We start from the raw sequence: 27,626 nt of genomic DNA, 5'->3' as shown, positions 1-27,626 counted from the left end.
CTTGGATCTCTCTGCTGCCTTGTGGGAAAGGATTTGGGGGAATCTGGCCTCTTAGAGAGATGGGCACTCTGACTGTAGGGGTGTCTCAAACACAGGACACTTATCACATCTGGATGTGACTCCCTTAAGATGCTAGGGGCCTGGGGTGTCAGGGTTTAGGAGTAAGTGGGAAGAGAGGAAAGAAAGCTGGAGCTGTGGGCCCCTGTGGGTAGGTGGCTGGGTCCGTGTGCTGATGTGTGTTCAGTGAGATAGACAAGATACTAACAGATCCTGCCTCAGAAGTGGCCTGTGACCTGCTGTGTGCTTGAGCCTGCCTCCTGAGGGGCCTCAGAAGGTTGGGATTTCATCTGGCCACCAGAAAACTGGGCTCCCTCCTGATGCTCAGGGCCTCACCTTTTTTTTTTTTTTTTTTAATTCTGAAACTTCTTAATGCACAAAAAGAATATCCCAGAAACAGAACAGGTATTCACTTAATGATGAAATACTATATAAAGGAGCCCCCTCCCCAATTCATAAGTGGGGACATAGTATAAACAGAGGTGAAGGAAGGTGACCACTTGAGGATTAAATGCAAACCCTAAAGTTGTACACACCATGACTTTGTATATATGCCGATAACCTGCTAAGGCAGTAGCTACAAAGGAAGAGCTAACGGAAGTGCATGAACTTGACCTGGATCAGTCCCTGGCCACCCCATCTCCTGGGACTGAAGGCCAAGATGGGAATAGGACTTAACATCATGGGTAGAAGAGAGCCTCATGCGGGACTCTCTGCAATAGATATGATCCACTTTGCAAATGAGAAGAATGAGTCAGGGAGACTGAGCAACCTGCCCACGTCCTCAGAGCAAATTTGCCGGGAGTGCGGGCACATGTTGAATTCAAGGTCCTTTAGATGCCAGGGTGGGAGCATCTTCTGCTACCCTTTGGCCTCTGTAACTCGGCCAACAGTGTGATGAGTCCCTGAAGACACAGAGCTCCCAGGCTAGGGGGCAGACAGGCAACAGACGCACAGAAAAGCCAACAGGACATTGCAGTATGAGCTCGGCCAAACTAACGCAGTATGATGTGGCAGAGTGGGAGACTCAGACCACAGGGGTGGTCAGGGTGGCGTCTGGAAGAGGTGAAGCCTCTACATCCACTCTGGAACCAGAATGACGCACAGAAGGGGCAGGGTCTCCCTCCTGGTGGTGGGAACAGCTAGCTAGGGCAAAGCCTCCAAGCATTCAAGGATCAGTGTATAGTGAGTGGGGGGCGTCACTGATTTGCCAAAAAGGCCCAGAGAAGGGAGGTGTCTTACTCAAGATCTGAGAGGGAACGTCGGTGCAATGCTCCAGGCCCTGACTCCCAACCAGTGGTCTTCCTGGGCAGTGTCCAGCATATTCCAGGTCAGGTACCTAGTAAGAGCTTCCCACTGTCCCCCACTGGGCCCTCCCTTGCTCTTGAGGCTCCTACCACACAGGCTACCTTTTGGCTACCGATATGCCCCACCACGAGGCCTCTGCCTATGCTGTTCCTTCTGTCTGGAACACTGTTCCTTGTCACCACGATCAGCACATCCTCAGCTATCCTTCCCTATCACCCATGGTCTGGGTCCAGCAACTTGCTTATTTGTTCTCTTAAACCTGTCTTATTGGGGGGGTGCCCTCACCTGCTGTGGTTTACCCTCTGGCTCCCCTGCTGGCCTGGAACTGCTGAGCATGGAGATGGCATCTGCCTCCCTCTGCTCCATCCCAGCGCCTGCACCCTGTAGGAGCTCAGTGAGGAGCGGGGCAGGTGGGGTCCTGGAGGGGTCAGAGAGCTGAGCTGCATGCCAGGGAGGCCAGCCTGCATGGTGCCACTGCCAGCAAGGGGCCGGCCTCTCTGCCCTGCCCTGGCACGGGGGTGGGGGGCTTTCCTCAGGCTGAGCTGCTGGGAAGCTGTGGGTGGAAGTGGCAGACACCGAAAGCCAGGCACACTCAGGTTCTCGGAGCGGAAGGGGGTTGGTGCTGTGGCAGGCGTGCGGTTGCCCACGGAGTGAGCAAAGGTTGGTCTATGGAGGAGGAGCTGGGAGCCCAGGGTGACTGCCCCCCCCCCCCCCGCCTGGGCCCCTTGCCAGCCCCCTTACTCTGTGGATAAGCCCCAGGAGAAGTGTCTGGCTTTGAGCTGGAGCACTACCCACCCTGTAGGAGGCAGATCAAGGGGCTCCAGAATCTGGGGAGGGAGTCTCAGGGGCCCCATCTCTGAGCACTTGTCACCTCCACACTGTGTCCTGATGAGACCACAGCTGCAGGTGCCCTCAAGCTGCCACCTCCAGCCTGGTGCTCTCCCAAGCCCACAGACCCAATTGCTAGGAACATCTGCTGAGAGCCCTGTGGATTCCTCAAGGCCAAGCTCACCCGCACCTGATTTCTGCTTCCCATTTGACCCCACAGAAGTTCCAGAAGCCCAGTCCTCATCTTCTCCTCTCTCAGCCTCTCCTCTCTCCATTGATCATAATGTCTCGTGGTTTCTCCCACATCCTGTCTCTGGCACATGCCTTCTTCTCTCCCGGCAGCCAGCCAGGTCCTGGCTCCCTGGACACGGCAAAAAAAAATCTCCCTGCTACTGTATCTTCTGCTCCCAAGCCTTCAGGGACTCCCTTCTGTCCTACTGCTGTGGCATCGATTCCAAACCCTTCATCACACGTAACATGCCAGGCCCCTGCTCTCATGCCCGGCCAGCTTTGCCAGCGCGTGTCTGAGTTCGATCCATGCTCTGCTGGCCCCCCAAGCCATCTAAGCATCCTGACCTCCCCGAAGTCTGCATTTCCCTGTACCCAGCCTCCTACCCTCCCTCCCTGAGCCCTAGTTCAAATGCCTCCTACTCTTTGATTCTGCCTTCCAGAAGGGCTTCTTGGGCTTCCCTGGGGCTTGCAGGTGGCTGCCTGCAGGCCATTATTTCTGGGGTCTGCATCTAGAATCGCAATAAGCTTTCTCTGATCATCCACGGGAGACTAGGGTTCCCACAACCATCTGCTGTGACAGGCAGCAGAGTGGGGCTCAAATAATACTTTAGTGCCACAGAGGGAGCTGATCCTCTACAAGGCGCGTTTTCCCTGGCGTGGTGCTATCCTGTGAGCGAGCGGAGGTATATGCTTCTTCCCAGTGTGGTTGCATGAAGGGACCAAGTGGCCACAGGCCACGGGGGAGCTGGGACAGGCTCAGGAAGATAAAGGGTCCTGGCCTTGCTACAGGCACCAACTCAAAGCCAGCTTTTCTTGTTCTTTTTCAGTTTTTCAAGGTGGCAGTCAGCCCCTCAGCCAACTGCGTATAACACACAAGGCTGGTAAGTTCCCCGGGACAGGGGGCCCAGAGGGCAGGGGAAAGGGGAGCATGGGGTGCCTGGCACTTACTATCCATCCGCAAAACAAACTCAGGACTTGGCAATGGCAGAGTTGGGTCTTTGGCCTCCGTGACCTTTACTGTCCACCACCGTCAACGTGATTCTTTTCCCTCCTTCTCGAGGGATGAGAAAGATACTTGAGAGTCAAGAAAAATGAGTTCAAACTCCAGCCACCCTGCCCTTAAACCTGTGCAACCTCCTGGGTTGAGCCTCAGTTTTCCCCTCTATACAGTGGGCTAACTTGGCCCGCCTCCCTGGCTGTAAGATTTCCCAGGAGACAACACACACACACACACACACACACACACACACTCAAGCACGCACGCACGCACGCACGCACGCACGCAGGCACACATGCACTGCGTTGTTTCAGCGTTACCATAAGCTGTCACTGAGCAGGTGCATAAGCAGCGTTTTCTTTACTTTCTCTCATTGTCTCTTCCTTATTGCTTTTCCTCACAGCTTTTCTCTCCGTGTCCGTGTCCTCCTGCCTCCCACCCTTCACACCAAGCCCAGGACCCAGAGTGCACACAGAGCCCCTTCTCCACGCGGAGACAAGGCTCACAGTCCACGGCCAGCACTGAGGAGGCCTTCCGCTTGGCCAGCCCTACTCCCTGTTTCCTGGGGCGGCCCCAAGGGCTGGGCTCTGCTCCCTGGCTCGGGGAGGGGCGAAGGTCTTCCGGGGAGGTGGGTTGGGCAGGTGGGGCCCTGGAGCCTGTGGAGGAGGGCCAATCAGATGGGCCATCCCAACCCGGATGATCCGGGGCTCCGAGGTGGGTGCTGGGGCAGCGTGGGGTGGCTCGGTGATGGGGGGGGGGCGCTGGGTCCAGGGTGGCGGCTGCAGCCCTGTGACTCTTCTGGGGACGGGGACAAGGGGCATGGCCCTGGTGCACACGGCTTGTGGCAGGTCTGAGTCAAAACACCTAAGGCCGACCCCGGCCAGTCATGCGGAGGGCTGCTCAGTCATCGCCTTATGCTGGCCTGGGTCACCCAGGCAGGCTGGGTGCGGCCCAGTCAGTTGTGACTCAGGTCCCAGCGGCATTGCCACGCAGCGCTGGGTAGGGGTGCTGGGCTCAGGGTCGCCCCCTCCCCACCCCCCAGCCTCACTTTACCCCTCGGCCACCCTGAAGACCCTGCCCCACCTGTCAGGCACAGTCTGGCCAGGAGTCTGGGGTTCTGTGCCTCTGTTGCACCCAGCCCTTCAGCCAGGGGGTGGGGTGGAAGTGGGGGGAGCCTCAGGGCCACCCGGCACTTGACGGGAAGTCAAGTGGGGGGCAGTGTGAGGAGCTGTCTCCAGAGAAGATTCAGCAGGAGAGGGAAGCAGAGGGGGCCTGGCCCTGAACTTGATGGTGTCCCACTGAAGATCTGGAAAACACCTGCGAGACTCCAGAGGGTCCTGCACGGGCACAGACCACGGTAGGCCTCCCTGATCGGGCAGGGCTGGGGGGTAGCTGCCAGCCTCCAAATTCATCCTCAGCACCAGCAAATCCTCCAGTGTCTGGGGGGTACCTGGTGGCCCACACGGTTCTCCAAGCCTCGGTCTTCTCAGCTGTGTAACGGGCATGGTAAGGCATTTCCTGCCCATCTCACCAAGAACATTGAGGTAAAGTGGACAGACCAGATGCGAAAGTGTCATGGGTCACTAAGGGGTTAAAGGTCATGGAAGAGCAGAGGAGAGAGCACCAGATGGAGAGGCCAGAATCCTGGCATTGCATGAGCCCAGAAGGGGTCACCTCTTGTGAGGAAGGGGTCTTGATTCCTGGATTCCCAGGGGACCCTCAAATTCCCTTTACCCCAGAGCAGTAGAGGGTCCTGAGCCTGGGGCAGCCTAGCTTTTCCTCGGATGGAGATGCGGCAGGCAGAGGGTCCCTGTCCCTCCAGAAGGGGCTGTGGTGGGTCATGGGGCATGGGGTGGCCCCTGCCCGCCTCTGCGTTGGGGAGAAAGGCCGGGGGGTCTTTACCAAAGTGAAGTCCCTCGTGGGAGGCTCTGGGGTGTGTGGTCAGTCAAGGTCATGGCCCCCTACACTTTTGACCTTGGGCCATCAAAGGACTCGACCGCTCTGCTTTGTCCACTCTGTAAGATGGGTCTAACTGTGAAAGTACCAGTTCCCAAAGCCATGGTGAAGAAAAAGGAAAAACATAACTGAAGTGTATGCAGAGCTTGGCACCGCAGGAGAGGGCACCTTGGCACAAATAACCGGAGAAGGGCCTGGACCCCAGTCTTGCCATCAGCAGTTCCTGACCGCGGAGAAGCTTCCGGGACGGCGGGGACATTGTACCCAGGGCCTGTCCTAGGTGGGAACTAGGTCGTCCTGGGACCTGAGGTGGGCGGGGAGGGGCGGTGGGCTCCCCACCTCCTCCCGGATCTCCCGCTGGATCGCGGCCCGCCGCCCACCCCAGCCCCCTGAGGGTGGCCCTTGGCGCCCCCTTGCGGCCGGTGCTCCCCTTCACTCTTCCCTCCCGGCGCAGGAGGGGCAGGACCAGGCCGAGGCCCTCCTGCACCCTCCGCGGCTCTGCTTCCGCGGCCTCCGCTCTCCCTCCGCTGCGAGCCTCGGGCATCCCCGCCCACTTCCTCAGTCCCCAAATCCCGCCCGGCCCGGCCCGGCCCGGCCCCGGGGGAGGCACCGCGCAGCCACCGGCCCGGGCTCGCTGGTGTCGCGGCGGCGGCGCTGGGCGGTGGGGGGCGCTGCAGCCCGCGCCTTGGGGCCTAAGCGGCGGGGCGCCGGGCAGCCGGGCTGAGCCCTCAACCCTGCCGGTCCCTCCTCTCTCTTCCACAAGACCCCAAAGTCCCCGCCTTCAAAAGCCTTTTCTAGATCCTTGGAGACCGATGGCCTTCTCTAGACCTGTTTTGCAGCTGGGGAAGCCGAGACTCCAAGAAGCTTCCTTCTGGAATTCTCACAACTAACGGGACCCAAAAATCAGGGTTCTTGACTCCCTGCCTGGGAGTCCCGCGGGTCGTTGGGGAATGTGCCGCTGATGTGCTTGTGTCCTGTGGCCTTGGAAAAGTGACTTCCCTTCTCTGGGTCACACCTGTGAAATTTTAACAGTGAGGTTAATATCAGCCGGGCACACCTTCCAGAGGGTGTTGCTACCCTCATGGGTTGATGACATGGAGTCCCATGCTGTAGACATGTGAGCGAGGAGGCCCCCTGTGTGGGGGCCACAGTTCCTAAGTGTGGGACCTACACCCCGCTCTGTGGTCTGGCTGATTGCTGAGCCCACCTAGTTCCCCTCCACCCGCCAATCTCATCTTCCCAACACGTGCCCTTTACAAGTGGGGACACTGAGGCCAGGAGAGGCCATGATGGTCTCTGTAAGTTCCCTCCTCCTCCCCAGTCCTCTTGGGAGATAAGTGGGCTCTCAGGAAGGAGTCTAAGGATGGGGAACTGTGGGCCACCATCCTCCTGCTGTGAAGGTCCCCTGCTGGCCACCCATTGGCCAGAGCGGATGTGGGAGCTCCTGGCTGCTGAGGGGCTGGCAGGGATACTGGCCCTGCAGATAGCCCACTGTGATGCCGGGGCTGGCCCAGTCCCACCCAGAAAGGGAGGAAGCGGAAACGGGGTCCAGGGGTGGGGCGGGGGTGGAAAGGGCCCTGCTGGGCAGGAGATCAGAGCAGGATTGTGTCATGGAGTCCTGTGGCTGATAAGGGGCTGAGTGGCCAGCCCATGCAGGAGGGGCTCCCTGGGGAAGACTCATCCTGGGGACCCCCATGTCCCCTGTTGCCAGTGAGCCCTGCCCATCCTGGTATCTGTTATAGGGAAACCCTGGGGGTGTGGGGGGCGTGGGGGGCGTGGGGTAGAGAACTGGCTCCATCACACCCTGTGTGACATCAGGCAAACATTCAGCCCTCTGAGCCTCAGTTTCCATGTCTGCGAAACAGGATTAAAATGCCTCCCTTGGAGGTGGGGGCTAGGACTGGAGATAATAGGCTCAGGGAAGTGCTTTGTAATGGTTTGCTTTCAAGGACGTGGGTAGGGGAGAGGCCCATGATGGCCTTTGGGGTTTGCAGTGTGCCAGCCATGTGCCCCAGAAAGGGCGGGAAGCAGGGCTGGAGTGGCCCAAAGGTGCAGGGTTTGTGGGAGACCGGCAGCATATCCAGGTTGCCCGAGGGAGGTGGGAGGAGGCCTAGCCTTCTTGTCCCTGCTCCACATGAGCTGCTCCCCTACCTGGTCCTGTCCCCCCCAGACTTCAAGGAGCTCCTCCTTTCTTCTCTTTCCAGGGAAGAGAACGGTCCAACCCTAACTAGGCCTCATTCCTTCCCTCCTCCCCCCACACTGGGAGGGGGCCACTCTATACTCTCCCCATCTTATCACCTCCCATCCACCGTCCTCACAACATTTCCTCAGTCCCTGTAGGCGCTGAGGGACAGTTTGGAGAGAGGGCCTGATTGCCTCCCTGACATCATCTCTGGGGTCGGGTTGGGGTGGCTCCAGTGAGCCTGACTCTGGAGGGAGGCTGGGCCCCACCTCTGGCCGGCCAGTTTCAGGCTGAGTGGGTCCGCGGGGCTGCTTCCTGTTCTGTTTATTGCCTCTGAGTTCAGGAAATCATTGAGTGAAACATCCTCCCCCACCCCCACCCCCCACCCCGCGATTATTTAATAGGAGCCGAGCTGTGGTCTCTCTCTTTTGGAAAATCCAGTGGGAGAAGGAAGCTGTCAGTTCAGCTCTGACATCAGCTTTGTCCCTGCGCCAAGAATCAGGGTGGCCAGGGCGGGGGGCGGGGGGGGGCCTGGGGCGGGGTGGGGAGGAAACCAGCTGCTGGTGGCCCCCGTGACGTGAGGCTGCCACACGGTTCCCAGGGGTGGGAGCTGGAGGGTGAGGGGCAGGGATGTTGGAGACACACTTGGGACGCACACGCCCGCACGCACGCATGCAGGGTCATGCCTCTCCACTTGTGCCCACCGACCCCTTGCCATGTGGACTCACACAGACGCAAGGTCAGACACATACTTGTACAGGATTCATGCACATGGTCACTCACACATCCACACAATCACAAAGAGAGCTCACAGAGTCAGCTAGAGATGTGCATGCGTCAGCTCTCTCCCACAAGCAAACAGACCAGCACAGACACACATGTGCACACTCATAGGATCAGACGCAGCCCGACACAGACGTGCAAATACCCAGAGACCTTCATGTGTCAATGCTCATTCAGACCCAGACAGACAAACAGACAGACCCATGGCGTGGCCGGCAGGCGCTCCCAGACACGGACTCAGTCTATGGGTTGCAGGCTACCCTGGAAGAGGGGCTGTGGCCACTTCTTCCTCCCGCTGCCCCGCCCTCGCCCTCGGTGAGGATGAAGGGTTCCCAGTGGAGGAGTGAGGAGAGGCTCCTGATGATCCCCGCCCCACCCAGGTGGGGCAGGGAGGGTGGGGAGCTGAGGGTCTGAGGCTGCGGGAGGGAGTGGAGAATGGGAGGCTGGGACCCGGGAGGGCCTTTGTCCCATGCAGGGTGATGACAGGCCTCCACCCCACACCAGGAGCGCCCGCCCTGCCCCGCCTGCAGCACCTCCTGCCCATTCCTGAGCTGGAAGGGATGGCGGGTGACACAGGAGTCATGAGTCCCATGCTGTCAACTGCTGAATGACCTTGGGCAAGTCACTCCTCAGCCCCTCAGGGCCTGGCTTTCATCATCGATACCAGTGGCTTGCAAACGTTTTTGACCACGACCCACAGTTAGAAACACATTGCACCTTGCAACCAGAGGATGATGCACGCGCTGACACATATAGACAACGGAAAAAAAAGTTTGTGAAGCAGCACTCCGGGCGATGCCCAGTGATTTTGCTATTCCATTTCCTTTTTGAAAGTGCTGGCAGCAACGCTCTAAATTGAATCCATGAGCTGCTAAGAGGCCGGCTCCGAAACCTGTGAGTGTGAAAGTATGGCTCTGCACATCCGCCTGCTGTAGTCTCGGGCTAGGTGGAGACTCGGGGAGAGCCAGGAGGAGGCCAGAGAGCTTACCGACACTGCCGCTGGATGGAGGGGGAGAGGAGAGCCACCTAGTCTAGAGATGGAGATGCTGAGGCCAGAGCCCGCAGTGGAAGCGGGTCACGCGACAACATGGGCCGTGGAGGCAGGCTCCTGCCCCTGCCGAGGATGTAATCAGGGCTCTGTGGGCTGCTGCTTCCTTTGCAATTTCTATCAGAATTGAAGAAAAAATGCAGTCACTCTGATTCACCTCCAGGGGGGTGATTCCTGACGCAGAACCGGGCGGGAAATGTCCGGGTGATGATGGGGGCAGTTGGCGGCAGGCCAGGATGGCTTCTGGCCCATGCTTGGCCCTGAGGGGTGTAGCTGGTCCCTGCCAGAGATTTGATGGGGTGAGGGTGAGAAAGAGCAGACTCTATGCCCGGAGCCTGGGCCTCAAGAGCCTCCAATACAGATGGGCTCTCCGGGATCCTGCGGTGGGAAGTATTACTTAGTCCCCTGCGAAGGTTCTGAAAGGCTGCCTGTTTCCCCAGGACCCATGCTATGCTCTGTGAACTGAGAGGACCACGAGCTCTCCCTGGCCTAACTCTCAGACCCAGGCCCCTAGCTCAAGCTGGGGTTTGAGCCCCTTCCTGTGACCACTCGGAGTCTGGTTAGAATGACTGTCATGTGTTAGGCACTTTGCGTTTCCCACGGAACATCCTCATGACAACACTACAGCGTTCCCCACTTCCAGAGGGGAAATCAAGGCTCAGAGAGAGGAAGCCAGTTGCCCCAGGCCACATGGTTGGTAAGTGGTGTGGGCAGGATTTGAACCCAGGTTCTCCTGGCTCTAAGCCACACCCTTACCCACAGGCTCTACCACCAGCCTAGCCCTGGCTGGCCCACAGCTGACTTTCGACACGGCGCCATGGGCCACAGGGAAGTCCACGATGGTTTCGTGGTGCCGCGGGGTGCAGGCTGGGCCACGGGTGTAGCTGCACCTTCATTGCTCAAGTGTTGAATAATGAGGTGCTTTTGCCTTTCGGACGGGACAGCCAACTGCCAGGGTTGTGCCAGGAATTCCTGAGCTGCTTCTGTCAACTCTGGCTGCCCGCCGCCCCCCCCCCCCCCCCCAGCCCTCGTCCTGGGCCACAGCCTCTGACCCCTGACTTCCTCCCACCTGACTCCCCTGTGCTCATTTCCCAGGTGGGCACATCAAGGCAAGGGGCTGGGCATGAGCTGGTGGCTAAGAGCAGCTGCTGCTTGGGTTTTCAGAGAACTGAGATCTCAGCTGGGCACAGGGGAGGGGATGGTGAAGGAAGGAGGGGGCCGGTCTGGGCAGTGGGGGTTGCCCAGAGCACTCTGTTTCTGGGTCACTGGTCTTGGGGAATTCCCCGATGCCCAGAGAGCTGCTTACCTGGTGAGTAACTGCTACTGGCTGCCCACACAGGATGCCTGACTGCGAGGGTACCTCCCCGCCACCCCCCTGCCGATGGCCACTGCCACACTGCCCTCTCCCCTGAGTGCCCCTGAGGCCCAGGAAAGAGACAGACAGGCAGGGGGCTGTCTCCCGCCCCCACGTCCCCCCACCCAGGGCTCCGCAGGGGGCGGCTGGTGATTCAAGCCCCTCTGAGCTGAGCTATGTCTCCTTCCTTCTCAGATGGGGCCTGGGGGTGAATCAGTTCCTGGGGGCGGTGAGCCCGGGTCAGCTGCTGTCCTCAGCTCAGGCTTGGGGGGGCTGTTCAGGGACCAGGATGGGACATGGGGAGACTGAGTACTGCCACGCCATCCCCCCATATGACCTGCCTTATCTTTCTGGGGTGCCCCTGAAGCTGGAACCCATCAGGATGTCCTGCCTCCGTTAGCCATCAGGGGAGGATGCACAGGTTCCTCTCAGCTTTCCCTCCTCAGCCCTGGAGTGGGCCCAATTTCCTCATTTGTAAAATGGGGACAGAAACCCCTACTTCACGGGTGTGGTGAGGATCTTCACCTGGTAAGAATACATGCTGACAGGTATAGAGGGCTTGTGGGGTGCTCAGAACCACTCTGAGCCCCGATACCTCACAGCAAACCACAGCATAAGTGCCATCATTCCCATTTTATAGATGGAGAAACTGAGGCCAGGAGGTGCTCACTTCCCCCAAAGTCACCCAGCTCATAACTGGCAAAACCAAACCTCCAACCTAGCCCTCACTGAGGCCAAAGTCCATGCTTTAAACCACGCAACTCCACACCGTCTCCCCATGAGACGTTTGGCACGGGCGGCTTTTGGAAATTGTGAAATGCTTTTAAAAAATACTTAGCATCTGCTCTGGTGTAACCCTGAGCCAGGTGCTGTCAGGAGTACAAATGAGTATCAGACCCCATCCAAACCCTCGAAGAGTGAGGAAGAAGACTTGTCTCCACTTGAAAGGAGAGCAGGCAGGACCAGGCAGACTCGAGCTGGTCGGGGCTGTGGCCGGGGAGGCTTCCTGGAAGAAGCGGCCTATGTGTTCCTCCTCACCTTCGCTCCTCCCAGAGCTAGAGGTGCTTCTGGCATCACCGTGGCCTATAAGCCAGAGCTCTGGGTTCCAGCCCCCACCCGATTGCCTCTGCATAGCCCTGGGCAAGTGGCTTTGCTGCTCCAAGCCTCAGTTTACCCATCTGAAAGATAAGACGCCCGTGACCTTCTAGGAGAGGCTTATGAATGGCAGGCGAGAATCAGCAGGAAAGGAGGACCCGGTGGCCACATGCGGCAAAGCGACTTGGACCAAAAGAGCCCCGAGGGCCCCTGGGAAGGCGGACACATGGGCTTATTTCCTGGAGAGGGGAGATGAGCAAGTGGCTGGCACAGCCACCTGGAGACGGCACCCGGGGGCCCTGACCCGGGAGTGCCCTGCCGAGGCGAAGGGCCCCATGTGGACCCTAACTGTCCCCCTCACCCTCCGGCTGGTCAAATCCCCAGCAGGCCCAGTGTGCAGGAGCAGGACAGGCCGGGGATGAAGTCACAGCTGGAAGGGGCTGAGCTGGGGCTGCCACTCCAGGGTGGGGCCTGGGGTCATGACCCTGGGAGCATGCAGCCAAGAAGGGAGGATGCCTTCTGTGAGGAAGCCTAGGGGAAAACACAAACACACACACACACACACACACACACACACACACACACACACAGCATAGAGAGGGAGGGAAGAAAACAAACTCCAGGAGACCAAAGCTGGCCTGGAGCGCGGGCTGGGCGGCTGATTCCTGGGGACCAAGGCCACGTTGCAGGCAGCTCCTGGCCTGGCGGCTCCAAGACCCTGCCCGAGCTTCCCCCCAGAGGCCAGGTGCAGAGGGTGCCTGGACATGGACAGGAAAGGGAGGCCGGGCCTAGGGCGCCGAGGGGCCCACAGCTCTTGGGGAGCACGGACCAAATCAGGTACCGTGAGAGGGGAAACTGAGGCCTGGGGGGCCAGTCGGGGAGGGAGTTAAGTGTCTTCTATACTCTGCCCCTACTTCCTGTTTCCTGTGGGGGTGGGTCTGAGATTCCATGGCGACTGGGGGTAGATTGTAGGGCTGGCATGGGATCTAGGGAGCCGAAGGCAGTATGAGGACCTGGAGGTCCACTCAGAAGGGACATAGGGGAGGGACAGAGGCAGGACAGTGGTGGGACAGCGTACCAGCTTCCAGGAGAATCAGGGCACGTAGTGAGAGTCTCAGGTGGGGGAACGAAGGGATCCACAGATGGGGCCACAGTGGGGTCTAGGTCAGATGGACTTTCGGTCCATTTCAGAAGCACCAGGCTGAGTCAGGTGACACGGGTCTAGGAGATGTGGCGGTAAGGCTGGAGGCTGATCTGGCATTCATGTTCACGTGCTCTGTGTTGGTCAGGCTCTCATGCAGGAGAGTAGAGGAGTTGTAGGGGGGTGGGGGTTGGATTTTTTGTGAAGGGAGGGAGGTGAGCTGGGATGTTTGGGGCCGTGGGGTCTTCTGAGCCAGGCTGGGGTAGGTGGGCCTCCAGGGGATGTAGGCTGACCCCATAGTACGTGTATGGGAGGGGCAAGTGCCAGGTGGGGTCTTCTATGGCCTTCCAAGGAAGAGACAAGGTGTGAGGGGGGCAGGAAGGGAGGAGGAAGGAGAGCCGCTGTGACTCTACCAGCCTCCTCCCTGCCGGGAAGTGCCAGCTGGGATGGGCACTTTTATCACCCCACATCCCAGGTCCTGCTGGGAGAGCTTGGGGGAAGTGAGCCTGCACAGGGCAGAGTGTGTGGGGGGAGCAGGCATGAGGGCTCGTCCTGGCACGATGAGGGAGGAACGCGTGGCTGGGCAGGTCCTGGATGTGGTAAGAGGAGGAGCTGGGAGGGTGCATGGAGGATGGGTAAGGGGTGAGCAGGGGCCAGAGAAAGGCTGTGAGTCTCCCTGGCCTTGGAAAGCCAACTCTCCCGCCTTGTTTTCTGGTTAGGGTCAGGCTGGAGGGCTGGGGTGGGATCCCCAGGGGAATGAGACATCTCCTGGGACAGAGGGTGCCCCTGGAAACTTGGGGGACAGTGTGGTGCCAGTTATGTATCCTCTGGCCAGTGCTCGCTCACATCATTTTTGGGAAGTGGTTTTTTTTTTGGGGGGGGAGGAGTCCCACGCTCATTTTGCCCTGGTCCCCACCATTCCTTCCTGCCTCTCCTCATGCATTCACAAATCTAACTGGCCAGGATAGACACCAGAATTTGTGACCCTGACTTACAGACTCTAGAAACACCTTTTGAGGGTCACCATTATGCTCTGAGGCTGAGCCCCAAGGGGCTTCCGAGGCAGGTTTTGGGAGGCAGGCTATTTCTCTTCTCCCCAGCCAGCTCTCAGCATCCTGAAGAAGAAACCTGGGTCTGATCCACTAGGCCTCCCTAGGTCTCTGCTCCAGGTGTCCCTCCGAATGGAAATGCTGGACCACCTTTCCCTGAAAGGGGAGGTGGGATGGCAAAGAATTTTGGTAAACCACGGACACACAACACCTTCTCAGAAGCTCCTCCTGAGGCTGTTCCCAAAAAACTAAGTGACCGCAAAACCCTCTCCCTCTTTCCCCATCTTCCCAGCCCCCTCCCCAGCCTCACAGGTACCTGTGGTCAGCAGTGTAAGCTTGCTGATGGTGGTCAGGAGGCCAGACCCTGGGGGACTCGGGGCAACCTGCTCCCTTTGAAGCCCCACTTTGCCTAGTGGCAATGGGTAGGCTGGGGAAGGCTACCTCTGAGGTGCCCACATTCAGTTCTGCTTTATTACTGTCTAAAGTCCAAGCCCGGCCCCAGCCCCTCTTCCTGGAGCCTCCTTCTCAGCCGAGCTCCAGCCTGCCTCCTCCCCACTGCCCCCCAAATCCCTTGATCAGGGGGCCACAGGTGCCAGCCTCCATCTGCTTGCCTAGTGTCAGGCCACCTCCCCAAACCCAGGTGAGCACCTACAGCCCCTGGGGACCCCGATGACTCTAGCCTGGGGACCCTCCTTGCCCTCCCCAACTTCAAACAGCTCCTAGGGCAAGCCACTCAGGAAAACCACAGGGTGTTTTGTTGAAGAGTTCATTATAATTTTATCAATCAAATTCTTAGAAGAGGGAAAAAAAAAAAGTCTGCTCTCTCCACCCTCCCCCCTCACTGCCCCCCCCCCCACTCTCACTTTCTTCCATTCATAATTTCCTATGATGCACCTCAAACAACTTCCTGGACGGGGATCCCTGCTAAATATAGCTGTTTCTCTCTCTGTCTTACAACACAGGCTCCAGTATATAAATCAGGCAAATTCCCCGTTGAGCATGAACCTCTGAAAACTGCCGGCATCTAAGGTCTCCTCCAAGGCCCTCTGGAGTCCAGCCCATAATGAAGGTCTTGGCGGCAGGTAAATCCACCCGCCCCGCGCCGGCTTCCGCGCCCCACCGCGGGTGCTGCGGCAACTTGGGGCGCTTGGCGACCGCGAGCGGGACACCCACTCGCCGCAGACACACGGACACTTGGGGCACCGGTGCAGCCGGTCCGGGCCACCGGAGGCGCTGGGTGGCGGCGGGGAGCGAGCGCAGGCACATGGTCCCGGCACCGCGCGCCCAGCCCGCCCGGGGGCCTGCAGGTTGGCGGGCAAGGGAGGGGGCCGCGCAGCCTTCCTCCTGCTCCTCCTCCTCCTCCTCCTCCTCCTCCTCCTCCTCCTCCTCGCTCCGGCCGCTCTCCCGTCTGCTCTTCCCGCTCTGCTTTCTCCCGATTCACCCTCCCTCTTTCTTTCTTTCTTTCTTTCTTTCTGTCTTTCCTCTTTCTCTTTTCCAACCGTGTCCCGGGCTGCGCCCAGGGAGGGGCACCGGCCTCCGAGCAGCTTGCAAACTCCGGCCGGGACGGAAGCAGGTGCCGCCTCCATCTGCTAGTGCCTGGAAAGCTGTGGTCTTTGCTAGGTGAGCCGGGGGTGTGTGGGGGCCCCCCAACCATGCCGGGGTCTCAGCACTGCCTGGGGATGCTGGGAGGAGCAGGGGACCCAGGAGAAGCGAACTCGAGGCTGCCACCGTCCCAGTAGGGGAGATCCCAGGGCTCCAGCGCCCCCCTTCGCCCCAGCCTCACCGGTTCTCCAGCCTCACTGGTGTGTCGCCCCCAGCTCCTGCTGCTGGGCCGCTGGGAAAGGCCCCTCAGAGGGGACCCAGAGCAAAGTTGGGAAGCGGGCGCCCTGGGGGGAGGGGCGACCCAGGACAGGCCCAGACGGCTCCCAGCTCTCCTGTCACCTTTCACTTTCCTTCCTCCCCCGCCCACCTGGCTGCCTGCGACCTTTTCCCTTTTCTCTTTTCTGGTTGCACCATTTCCTCTCCCTCCCCAAGGCTCTGAGGACCTGTGAGACCCCAGGATTCTCCTTGTCCTAAGCCAGCGATGGGGCAAGTAGTAGAGGAGAGGTGGGTGGCATGGAGGCAGGAGCTGTGCAGAGCTGGGGGGACAGGAGGTTCTGAATGATGGTTTGGGGTTGGAGAAGGGGCAGAACTGGACAACTGGGGTGGAGTTGAAGGTCCTAGATAGGAGAATGGCCCCATCTGGAGAAGAGTCGCTGCAGAAGAGATGGGGAAGGGTGGCGGAATTAGGAGACAAATGGCCCAGGGAGCCAGTGTCAAGTGACAGGTTTAAGAGGGAGAACAGAGTGTCAGTAGAAGATCCCCCCACCCTCTCCCCCACACCCCCACTCCGGGTTCCCATTGGAGCCTGATCTGGGAGCTCTGGCCTGCGATAGGCCAGTGAGCATGAAGCAATGCACTGGAATCTGGACCATCCTGCAAGGTGGGAAGATAGGGGCCACTGGGGCCACTTGAGACCCGCTGGGCCTGGGGCATAGTGCCCTCCAACCAGAGGAGCAGGAGGCCTCAGGGGCTTTTGCCATCCTGAGGGAAAGGGCTGGATGGTTTGTGTCACCCTGGACCCAGCTCCCAGCTGGTGGGCACAGCTCATGTCCTACCCCCTTACTCCTCTTAGGAGAAGGGAAAAATAAGAGAAAGTCTAGAGAAGCAGAGATAGAGATCTGGAGAGAGGGAGGCAGAGAGAAACAGATGCAGTGACATCATGAAAGCTCGAAGCAGCCAGGGGAAGACAGAGCTGGAGGTGGAGCTGGGGCACTGGTGTCCCTGGGGGAGGTGAAGCGCATCTTCTACCATGAGCCCTCTCGCTCACCTCCACCCGCCCTGCTCATGGCTCCTTCCTGCCTGTTCCCAGGAGTTGTGCCCCTGCTGCTGGTTCTGCACTGGAAACACGGGGCAGGGAGCCCCCTTCCTATCACCCCTGTCAACGCCACCTGCGCCACACGCCACCCATGTCACAGCAACCTCATGAACCAGATCAGGAACCAACTGGCGCAGCTCAATGGCAGCGCCAATGCCCTCTTTATTCTCTATGTAAGTCCCCTTTCCAGGTCCTGAGGAAGTTGGGGGGGGTGGGTTGCTCCACTGACCTGGGCTGTTGGGGCTGGCCAGGGAAGAGAGCTTTTGGAGCTGGAAGGAGAGTGTGGGGAAGGGGCTTGGTTCAACCACACCCAGAGCCCCCCAGCTTCCGAGCCACCGGCGCCCCCACCCCCAGGCTCAGAGACTGGAAGCCACTTTTCTTTTTTTTTTTTTGGAAGCCACTTTTCTAGGGTGCCCAGTTAGGTCGGGGCAGAGCTGGGGGGGTGGTGGGGAGAGGGAGAGGCCTGGCACTGCTGGTCTAGGGATTCCTCTACCACATGGAGCAGGAGGCCAGTGAGAGACAGAGAGGAAGTAGGGTGGCTGGGGAGATGCTGCTGAGAGAGAAAGTAGGCTGTGGGTGTCTGGGGTGCAAAGCCAACCAGGAAGAAGGTGCGTACAGTGGGTGAAAGGGCAAGTGTGTGTGGCGTACCCGCAGGAGGTGAGACATGGTATTTTCCTTTCGGTCCCCATATGATCCTAATGAGGGTGATGAAAATCCCTTGCATGACGTAGGCCTTGATTCTCTGCGAAGTATGTTTGCACCGTGATTACTTCTGGCTCTCACGACCATCCTGAGATGTCTAGAGGGCATGTAATGGGTCTCTATGCTAGGGGTGGGAAACTGGGACCCAAGAGCTTGCCCAGAGACTGGGTGGCAGGTTTGAAACATCTGTCCACGATCCCCACGTCACTTCCCCTCTCCCTCTCTGCTCCTCAGTACACAGCCCAGGGGGAGCCGTTCCCCAACAACCTGGACAAGCTGTGTGGCCCCAACGTGACAGACTTCCCACCATTCCACGCCAACAGCACGGAGAAGACCCGGCTGGTGGAGCTGTACCGCATCATCGCCTACCTTGGGGCCTCCCTGGGCAACATCACCCGGGACCAGAAGGTCCTCAATCCCAATGCCCTCAGCCTCCACAGCAAGCTGAATGCCACTGCGGACATCATGCGGGGCCTCCTCAGCAACGTGCTCTGCCGCCTGTGTAGCAAGTACCACATGGCCCACGTGGACGTGGCCTATGGGCCCGACACCTCGGGCAAGGATGTCTTCCAGAAGAAGAAGTTGGGCTGTCAGCTCCTGGGGAAGTATAAGCAGGTCATTGCCGTGGTGGCCCAGGCCTTCTAGACAGGAGGTCTTGAAGCGTGCCGTAGGCGACCTGAGATCTTGGGCTCAGGCAGCTCTCAGACTGTGGCCAGGGCCCAGAGCATTGCTGGACCCACATAGGGGCTGCTGGCAGACCCCAAGGGGTTCCTGGCCAGTCCACTCCCTCTAGGGTGGGCTGTGACAAAGCCGAGCAGAATCAAAACTCCCATAGGCAGGGCCTGTCTACAGTACCAATTAGAAGAAGGACCCCCGTTCCTCTGGGAGACTATGGCCAGGCACCAGGTTGTTGGGCTGCTGTGGGGATTGGGGGCTGGACCTCTGTCCTCAGTTGGCCCCTTGGCCAGGAGTTTTGTAAGAAAACTGTACAAGTTATCCATGGCGACCCTGACTGTGGGGCGAGACAACTGGGGTCAGGGGAATTGCCCAGCCCCACAGAATGACCACCATCCAGCCTCTGTCCCTTATGCAGGCTTTAGAAAGTTTGGGCTCAGGCCGGCCAGAGGAGCTGGGATCCAGAGGACTTCTTGGTCCCTACAAGTATAGTGAGTGGAAGTTAGGAGAGTTATGGTTTGAGATGTTCCTTCTCTTGAGCATGATTGGGGAGAGCTCAGGTCTAGGGATGGGACTGTGAGGCAGAAAGTCCCAGGATGAGCTCACTGGCACTTAGGCTCGTAGGGAGGCAGAGAGCCTCCCACCTTCAGGGAAGGGAGGTCCTGAAAGCCTTGGCAGGCTCTCCTTCTTCCCTGAAGTCTTTCCTGAAGCCTGGGATGGCCGGGGTCCGGTGGCTGGACCCGGAGGTAGGGTTTGGGGAGGTGGGCAGGTGAAAAGGTTCTAAGGGGACCCAGAGTCTTCTTCTGGGCCAGGGTCTATAAGGGATGGGAAGGACTGGGGAATTCAGAGTGGCAGCTCACACGGGAGGCCCCGTGAGGTCACACAAAGGTACTTGATGGGGACTAGAGGCCATCTCTGGTTCCTAGAGCAAGGGGACAGCAGGACCTGAGGTCAGGGTCTCAGAGAAGCCTGAGAGCCAAGAGTGCTGTGTGTCTGACCCAGCATGATTGTCTATTTATTATGATGCCCTATTTATATTAACTTATTGGTGCTTTAAATGGCAAAATTAGCTCTCTCTTCCCTGCTTCCTACTCAACAGAAATAATACAATGGCTCATAAAGGAGCCAGGGCCAAGCCTTAGCAGGGACTGGTCCAGAAGTCAAAGATGTTACAAGTGGAATAAGCCTTACGGGTGAAGCTCAGACAAGGGTCAGGACCCGAGAGAACTGGTCGCCGTGGGTGGGGGAGCAGGGGACCCAGCTCCGTACCCCATCCCAACTGTGACTCGGTTTGGGGGTTTCAGGATCCTGGCTTGGAGGCAGGCTGGGCCGGTTTGTGGAGTGGCCGGGGGCCTTCTCCCAGGGCCACCATGTTGCTTGGTTCCAGGGGGGCTCACTCAACACTGTTTTCTGGCGGCCCTTGGAATTGTGCAGTGAGGGGCAACATTCATGGTTGAAATGGTGCCCTGGAGCATTGGATGAGGCAGTCCTGGTGGCCCGGCCTGCTGCTGTTTCCTCGTTCCCATACTGTCTCTAGACCAGCAGTTGAGGGGCTCTGGAACAGTCCTGACCCAGCATCCAGCATGCTTGCACACAGTGGGGAAGCTCCTTCTCCGGTGGCCCAAACACCCACAAAGGGCCAGAGGGCCTGGCTGGACCCTCTGGGAAGCCGGGGCAGTGCAGGGAGGAGCTCCCTGCTCTGGAGAAGAGCATAGGGAGGCCCTGGGCCTGCGACCAGGAAGCTGTGGTCCCTCCTGCCCCACCTCTCCCCACACCCCCACCCATGTCTGGGCTCCCAGGCAGGGAACCCGATCCTTTCCTTTGTGCTGGGGCCAGGCTAGTAGAGAAACGCCCTCCAGTCTGGGAGCAAGGGAGGGGGTGCGGAGCTGGGGCAGCTGCTCAGAGCAGCATTCTGGCTTCTTCTCAAACCCTGAGCGGTGGCGGTCCTAGCGGTTCAGCCAATGTGATTATGGTACTTTGCACTCACTTTGCACCTCTCTGTCTTCCCTGAACACTTTACCCGCACACACCGGGTGGCAGGTGGGCAGGCAGCAGGGTAGGAGGGGGAGGCAAGGCTATTTTGTGGTGGGTGGCAGAGGAGACCATGACAGCCACAGGTTTTCTGAATCTGGGTCATACTCACCCTTGCAGTGTCGTAGCCTGCTGTCGTCCCTGCGCTCTGCTCTTTCGGTGAACGTGGCTCGAAGGCTGGGGGGCCAGCTGGGTCTCTAATCATCCCATCACCTCCCTTACACGGACTCCTCATGCTGAGCCCACCTGCGCAGCCTCTGAGGCTCAGAGGCCAAAGGAATCTCTTCCCTGGGACCCAAACCTCCCCTCTGCCTCACTCCCACTGCCTTTGCCCCCACCCCCACCCCACCGTCCCTATGTCCTGCTCTGCTCCTCAACCCCCATCCTTAGCGCTCTTTCTAGAACCATTCCAGCGGACCACTCTGCACAGCATCCCAGAGTTATGGAGCCTTTGTGTGGAAAAAGCTTTGCAGGGCAGGAAGCTTTCCTTTTCCTCCTTTTTCATCTGCTGGTGGTTGACCAACACCTGCATCCTGCGTCAAGAGGAGGAGGAGGGAGAGGTTGTCGGCAGAGGAGGGGGTAGGACAGTAGTTTTGCAATTTGTGGAGAAGGGAGTACTGGGAACTTTTATTTATTTAAAAACATTTTAAACAAAAGAAGCACCGCTAGTTTATTTGTCTCTCCTCCCCCTCTCCTTGGGCCCTCCTGGGGGATGCCCCCTGCCCCCACCCCCAGCTCCAGAAGAGGCCCAGTCCCACCTTGCTGGCTCTCCAGAACAGATAGAGCATGTGGGGTCAGAGACCAGAATCAAGTGGGAATTTCCCTTCAGATGGTACAGATGCGCTCACTTTGAGATCACCCCCTCCCGCGCGCCTCCACCCCAGTACCTGGGTGTCTCTTCCAGCCGCACTGCTAGCTCTGTTTGTCCCTCTGTGTTTCCCTCCTTCCTTTCTACTGGCTAGGACTTGGCCTTGAGGGACAAATTCCTCTTTGATGAATGTACCCTGTGGGAATGTTTCATACTGACAGATTATTTTTATTTATTCAATGTCATATTTAAAATATTTATTTTTTATACTGAAGGAATACTTTTTTTTAAGAAAAAAGAGAAATTAATAAAGAATCTGCTCTTGGCAAGCTCTGCAGACTGTATTGATGTGGGGAGACAGGGCTGGAGGGGCTGGGACTGTCTCTATCCTGGACACCCAACCGAGTAGAGTTCTGCTCTACCAGGAGCTGGGGAGGAGGCTGGGAAGAGGGGGCGAGGGTGCCGGCATGGGTGGGTGGGGTGGGCAGAACAGGCACAGAGGGAAGAAGATGGATGGGATTCGAGATTGTGGGGTGCCGCCCAGAAAGGCCCCTGCCCCTCATCTCTCATGGTAGCCCCATGACTGTCTAAGAGTCATCATCTCCATTTAACAGAGGGGGAAACTGAGTCTCAGAGACATGAAGCCATTTGCCCAGGGTCCCAGTGGCAGAGTCACTGGTTTTAGGGCCACCTCTCAGCTCTAAATCTCATGTTCTTTCTGCTGCGTGGAACTCCAGGGACCTTGAAGATACCAATTGCCAATTTTCTGCCCTCAGTGGCCCAGTGACTGTCCAAGGGGAGCTAAAGGGCATAAGCATGAGTGACCCTGGAGCAGGAAATCTAAGGGTCACATCTAGATACTGGGGCCAAGACCAGGGCTTTTCTGCTTTTCTGTTGGGCTCTTCTGAGCCTAGGCAGCCCTCCCACAGTGTACACAGCTGTCTTGTCCCCCTTTTTGGCCTCTGGGACCCCCCCTTCCACTGCAACCTTCTTCCCAGCCTCCTGGGACCCCTTCCTTGGGGAATAAGGGAGGTTGGAAACAGGTAGCCAGGAGTCCTGGGGTTTGGGTCTGAGGCTTCTCCGGCTGAGATTCGTTTGAGGATCTGGACAGTTTCTTCTGAGAGTCACCTACTTGCTCATTCATGAATGTTTAGAAGCGTCAGGTCCTGTGTTGGGTTCCAAAGGTGAAGAGGATACAACCCAGGCCTCCTGGATGCTCACAGGCTAATGGGGACAATGAGTGAGGGCATCCGGGAGGATGTGAGCTATGGAAGAGGCACACAGAAGGTGCCAGAGACCAAGATAGAGAGAGCACTCACTGCACCGGGTGTCAGCAGGGGGATCGGTGGCTGGTCCTCCCTTGCTCTCTGTGCAGGGACTTGACCCACGACACTGGGCAACGTTGACCTCACCCGGGAGCTGATCAGAATCTTGCCCCCCAAGCCCACCCCAGACCTGCTGAATAGGAATCTGCCTTTTAACAAGATCACAGGGGATTTGTGTGCCTGTCCAAATCTGAGAAAGGCCACCCTGCCCTCCTTCCATTTTTCACTCCTCCTGAGACTATGAAGATGTCAAGTGTCAATCGCCGAGGACAGCACAGGCTGCTGCTTGGGAGGGAGAGGCCGCCTGGTCCCTGGAGCTTGACCCACAGCTGTTTGGGTCTCTTCCTCCCTGGGACACTGGCGAAGGCCCCTCCCAGTGGGCTGGATCCCAGCACCAGGCCACACCCCGCCAGCATCACCCTGCTTCCCCTTCGCTCCTGGGAGACAAGGTTGAAACTTTACAAAAGAAATCTTTAGTAGGAAATGAGAGGAAAACAAACAGCAAAGCACAGCAATGCCTGACCCTATCTGCCACCCCGTGGGGCTGGCTGGGCCACTGGGCCTCGGGTACTTCCCTCACCTGCACCTGCTGAGTTCTCTGTTGCCGAGGAGGGGGCAGGTACTCTGTTCCTTGCTCTGCCCCCCACCAGAGAGAACAAACACTGTTGATTGGCTATTGGATTTCCGTCCTGTCCCAATAATAGGCGAAAGCAATCAGGTGGTGGGAGGAAGGGAGGCCATCTGCTCTGCTGGGAAGGCCCTGCCCTTGAGGCCTGGTCCTCAGCGGCTCTGCCACGTGCAGTCCTGTGACCCTCCTGGGTGAGCTCAGCTCTCTTATCTGTGAGACTGCAAGAGGAACCGGTGATGAATGCTGGTCTGTCTACTTCACAGGGCTGCCAAAGGGAGCCCATGAGCAGGGAGATGGAAGGGCTGTGGAAATCAGGTCCTGGCAAGGTGGAGATGGAGGAAGCAGCAGGAATCTTAGACATGGTGCTCTCTCTGCAGGGGAAAGGGGTCCTCTCCTCCCCCCAGGAATGCAGAAGGGGGGATCTGACAACCCTGAGTCCAGGGGGCCAAGGAGCCGGGTTAACGGGAAAGAGGGTAAGCGGAGTGGACAAATGTCCGGCTGATGGCTCCTCTGACAGTGCTCCGAGTCCCCAACTTGGAGGACACCTGCACAGAGCGGTCTCCTGACCTCAGGGATATGGTGGAGCCAGGGACGGCCCAGATACACAGCTGAGCCTCCTCCCACCCTGGCTCTCAGGAGCCAACTGGACAGGGGAACTCCCACCCCAAGAAGATGATTGTCCACAGCGATCCCACTGGACACACAGCCCACAGGCTCTGTGATGGTCTAGCACTCTAGTTTCCAAACTCATCACTGCATCTTCCCAACCATTTTGAGGGTGAGACTAGACTACCAACTGTTCTCATTTTATAGATGAAGAAGCAGAGGCCCCAGGAGGCTAAGGCACTACCTTGATGTCACTCAGCTTGTGAGAGATGCCCATTGTGTTGGCTCATCTTTATATTCACCACCTGTACACTCACTGCACGCTCACCTGCTCAAGACCAGTAAGGGCCTCTGTGTGCCAGGCTTTATAGCCAAGGAGCTCAAAGATTAGTGACAGAAGAAAGATAATTTCCCAGGTCACCTCTGCCCTCAATTCAGATTTGTGCAGTCAGGGAATTCACTTATCACACAAACATTCACTCTTTCTTACTTTCTTTCTCTTTCCGTCTTTCCTCCTTTCTTCTTCTTCTCCTTCTTCTCCTTCTTTTCTTCTTCTTCTTCTTCTTCTTCTTCTTCTTCTTCTTCTTCTTCCTTCTTCTTCTTCTTCTTCTTCTTCTTCTTCTTCTTCTTCTTCTTCTTCTTCTTCTTCAGATTTTGTTTGGGGTGCATGAGTGACTCAATAGGTTAAGTGTCTGTCTTCGGCTCAGGTCATAATCAAGCCCTGCATCAGGCTCCCCCCTCAGCAGGAAGTCTGCTTCTCCTTCTCCCTCTGCTCCTCCCCACTGCTTGTGCTCACTCTTACTTGCTCTCTCTTTCTCAATTTGAGAGAGAGCACAAGAGAGAATCTCAAGCCGACTCCCCACTGAGCACAGAGCCCCGGGCTGAGATCATGACCTGAGCCAAAATCAAGAGTTGGACGCTTAACCGACTGAGCCACCCAGGCTGACTTTCACAATAAAATTGACGTCATAATAGAACCAAGATGTATTTATTTATTTATAGTCCTTTTTGTTCTAAATGGCATACAAAACAGCTTACAACATAAGGCATCTAATAAAAATATCGATAAAATAGATAGAGAATCAGCATCAGAGAATATAATAGTAAAGTGAGAAAACTAAGATCATGGAAAGAAAAAATAAATGTTTCAAATCACAAGGGGCCACATAATTACCATGGTTGAGCTTCAAAGTTGGCTCTGAGAGTCCTGGCAGCTAAAGAAAAAAGGGAAATGTGATCTGTTATACAGTTCCCATAGTCAGAAAGGAAGAGGCTTTCTTGAGGCTCAGGGAAAACAGAGCCTAGCCTGGGACTGGTTCCAAAGGTGATTTCTTCCTTGAGACCCATGGCAGGGTGGTAGTAGTCATGTGATGGGCCTTGCAGTGAGTGGGTCCCTAGGGGCTGTTTCTCCCATGGTCTTGGCAAAAGCTGATGCCCAGCATCCAATGCAGCCCAAAGGAGGGGATTCTCCAAGAGCCCAGGATGACACAGGCACAAGCTAGAGATTTGGCCCAGCCCAGCATTGGGCTTCTGAGTCCTGAGGGTGCAGCAGGGGCTAGCCATGCTTCAGAAGCTCCCTCTGTCCCCAGGGATTTGAAGAACATTTTTATGGATGTATAATATACCCACAAAATGGACATCAGATGACTTCCTCCTTCCTGGAAGAGTCTGTGAGCCTGGAGTGATGCCAGGTGGTGCATGAGGGGAGGGTAGAAAGGATGTCACCATGACAGAGGCAGGGATTTGAGGGTCAGTGGGCCTTGAGTGTCTGCCCCTGCCTTGCTCCAAGGCCACTTGGATCCTCTGGGGCTGAGCAGAAAGTCTTTTGCTGGCCATTGGCTTCTGTGTCCAGGACACTTCCCACGCCCCCTCCTGCCTGAGAGAGCCCAGCTTGAATCTGTCCCTTTGACTTAGGGGAAGTACCGCCCTGCTTTGGCCTCACTAGAGGGGCCAAATATTTCAATTATGAGGACGTGGTCAAGCCCTGCCCACTCCAGCCTCAATGACTGGTGGTGGAGAAGAGGGTGTCTCTGGGGGGAGAGGTGCAGGGGGGTGGTGGTGGATGAGGGAGCCGCAGACGGGGCAATGAGATGGGAGGCTGAGCGGGGGTTAACGGAGCAGACAGGCCTTCTCTGCTGGCTGAGAACAAAACCACCGGCTGGGAGGAAAATATGTGTGGGGCATTTTTGTAATTCCAAGAGGCTTGGTCCAGCTCTTGCCCTGACGGTCAATGAATCAAAGCCAGGAATGGCTCTACCTGTCAGCAGGCTTTCTCCTGGCTCTGCTCACCAAGGCCCCACCCCTCTGCCACCCCCCACCCAGGCAGGCCAGCTGGAACCCTCCCAGTTCCCCAGAAGGACGGTTGGCTCTTCGAAGGAAGAGTGTGTCATAGGCAAAGGCCAGACGGGCAGCCTACGGGTAGAAGTCTCAGCTTCCTCCTCTGTCTGCTCTTCCGGTCCCATCTTGGAGAGGGACCAGTGGGGTTGAAGGGTGCATCGCCCACTCCAGTGGTTTGAAGCGTGGCCCCTGAAAACTACATCTGCATCCTAGTCCCTGGAACCTGTGAATGTGTCCTTATTTGGAAAAAGAATCTTTGCAGATGTAATTAAGTTAAGGACCTCCAGGTGAGATCATCCCGAATGTTCTGAGTGAGCCTTGAATCCAAGGACAGGCGTCCTTATAAGAGACATCGAAGAAAGACCCACTCACACCCCACCCCCACCGAGCTGGAAGAGGCGGGGAAAGATCGTTCTAAAGTCTTCGGAAGGGGCCTTAGCCTTGCCAACCTCTGAATTTTGGACTTTTGGCCTCCAAGGCTGAGAACGAATAAATGGCTGTTTTAAGCTACCCAGCAGCCAGGGGACCCTAATATACCCACCCGATCTCTTCCAAGGAGCTCTGTATTTTTTACTTTGTGAATCATGTAGCTCCTCCTGCCAGACTAACCTTCTGGGCTTGCCTCCCTCACTGCCCCCTTCCCTCTGGCTATGAGGTGGCTTAGCGATCTGTTAAATGTCACATCCTTTCGCCTCTATACATTTTTGCTCTGGCTCTTCCCTTTGACTAAAATCCCCTTCTTCCTTTGCTACATGGAAAATTCTTTCTGGTCCTTCAAGGCCTGGCTCAAATGTCACCTCCTCCATGGAGCCCTCCTTGACTCCTTCAATTTCACTGTCTTAAAGTCCATTTTAGTTCTAATTATAGGTTCGCAAAGAGCTCTTGAGTTCACCAAGCTCTTCCTTTATGTGATCTTGCTTCACAAGGACAACTGTTGTTTATGGAGCACCTACTCTGCACAAAACATGTTGTGAGTACTTTCCACAGGTAATAGAAATAAAAGCTTCCATGTATTGAAAACCTGTGCCAGGCCCTTAACTGTGTTAGCCTGTGTAAAATGAGTAGAGCACAGACCGGCTGCTCCCATACCCCCTGGGAGTGAAAAAATTTAGAATTTCAGGCTCTACCTGAGACAGGCCGAATTGGAATCTGTATTTCAGGGTGATTATCAGGGGATTTTGTTCACTTGAGTCTGACAAGGCTTGACCTACAGTAAGCACCAGGCACAGGGCTGGGGCTCTGATCTTTCCAGCCATGGGAGCTCAGACAAGCTTGTTAAAATCTCTGCACCCCAGTTTCCTCATCTGTCACATGGCCCTCCTACAGTCATTGAGAGAAGTAGATGCAGTAATGTCTGGGATGTAGGCTGAGTGGCCAGGTAGCATCTACATAACCACATCCCCTCTGCCTCTCCCTACACTGTCCACAAGGGCCATCCACCCTTTTTTTTTTTTTTTTTTTTAGGATTTTATTTATTTATTCATGAGAGACACAGAGAGAGAGGCAGAGACATAGGCAGGGGGAGAAGCAGGCTCCCCATGGGGAGCCTGATGTGGGACTCAATCCCA

At 57.2% G+C, this 27,626-nt stretch overlaps 1 protein-coding gene across 1 annotated transcript; it reads left to right on the top strand.

The window, feature by feature from the left end:
* The first annotated feature begins 14,938 nt into the window (after positions 1-14,938).
* LIF (LIF interleukin 6 family cytokine) lies at positions 14,939-18,293 on the top strand. Its single transcript, NM_001197073.1, is given in 3 exon segments — positions 14,939-15,111; positions 16,941-17,119; positions 17,883-18,293. Coding segments are annotated over 3 exon segments (609 nt in total). The 5' UTR covers positions 14,939-15,092.
* The last annotated feature ends 9,333 nt before the right edge of the window (positions 18,294-27,626 follow it).

Source organism: Canis lupus, chromosome 26 (assembly GCF_011100685.1).
Source record: "Canis lupus familiaris isolate Mischka breed German Shepherd chromosome 26, alternate assembly UU_Cfam_GSD_1.0, whole genome shotgun sequence".
NCBI classification, from domain to species: domain Eukaryota; kingdom Metazoa; phylum Chordata; class Mammalia; order Carnivora; family Canidae; genus Canis; species Canis lupus.
This window is presented reverse-complemented; position numbering and strand designations above follow the sequence as displayed.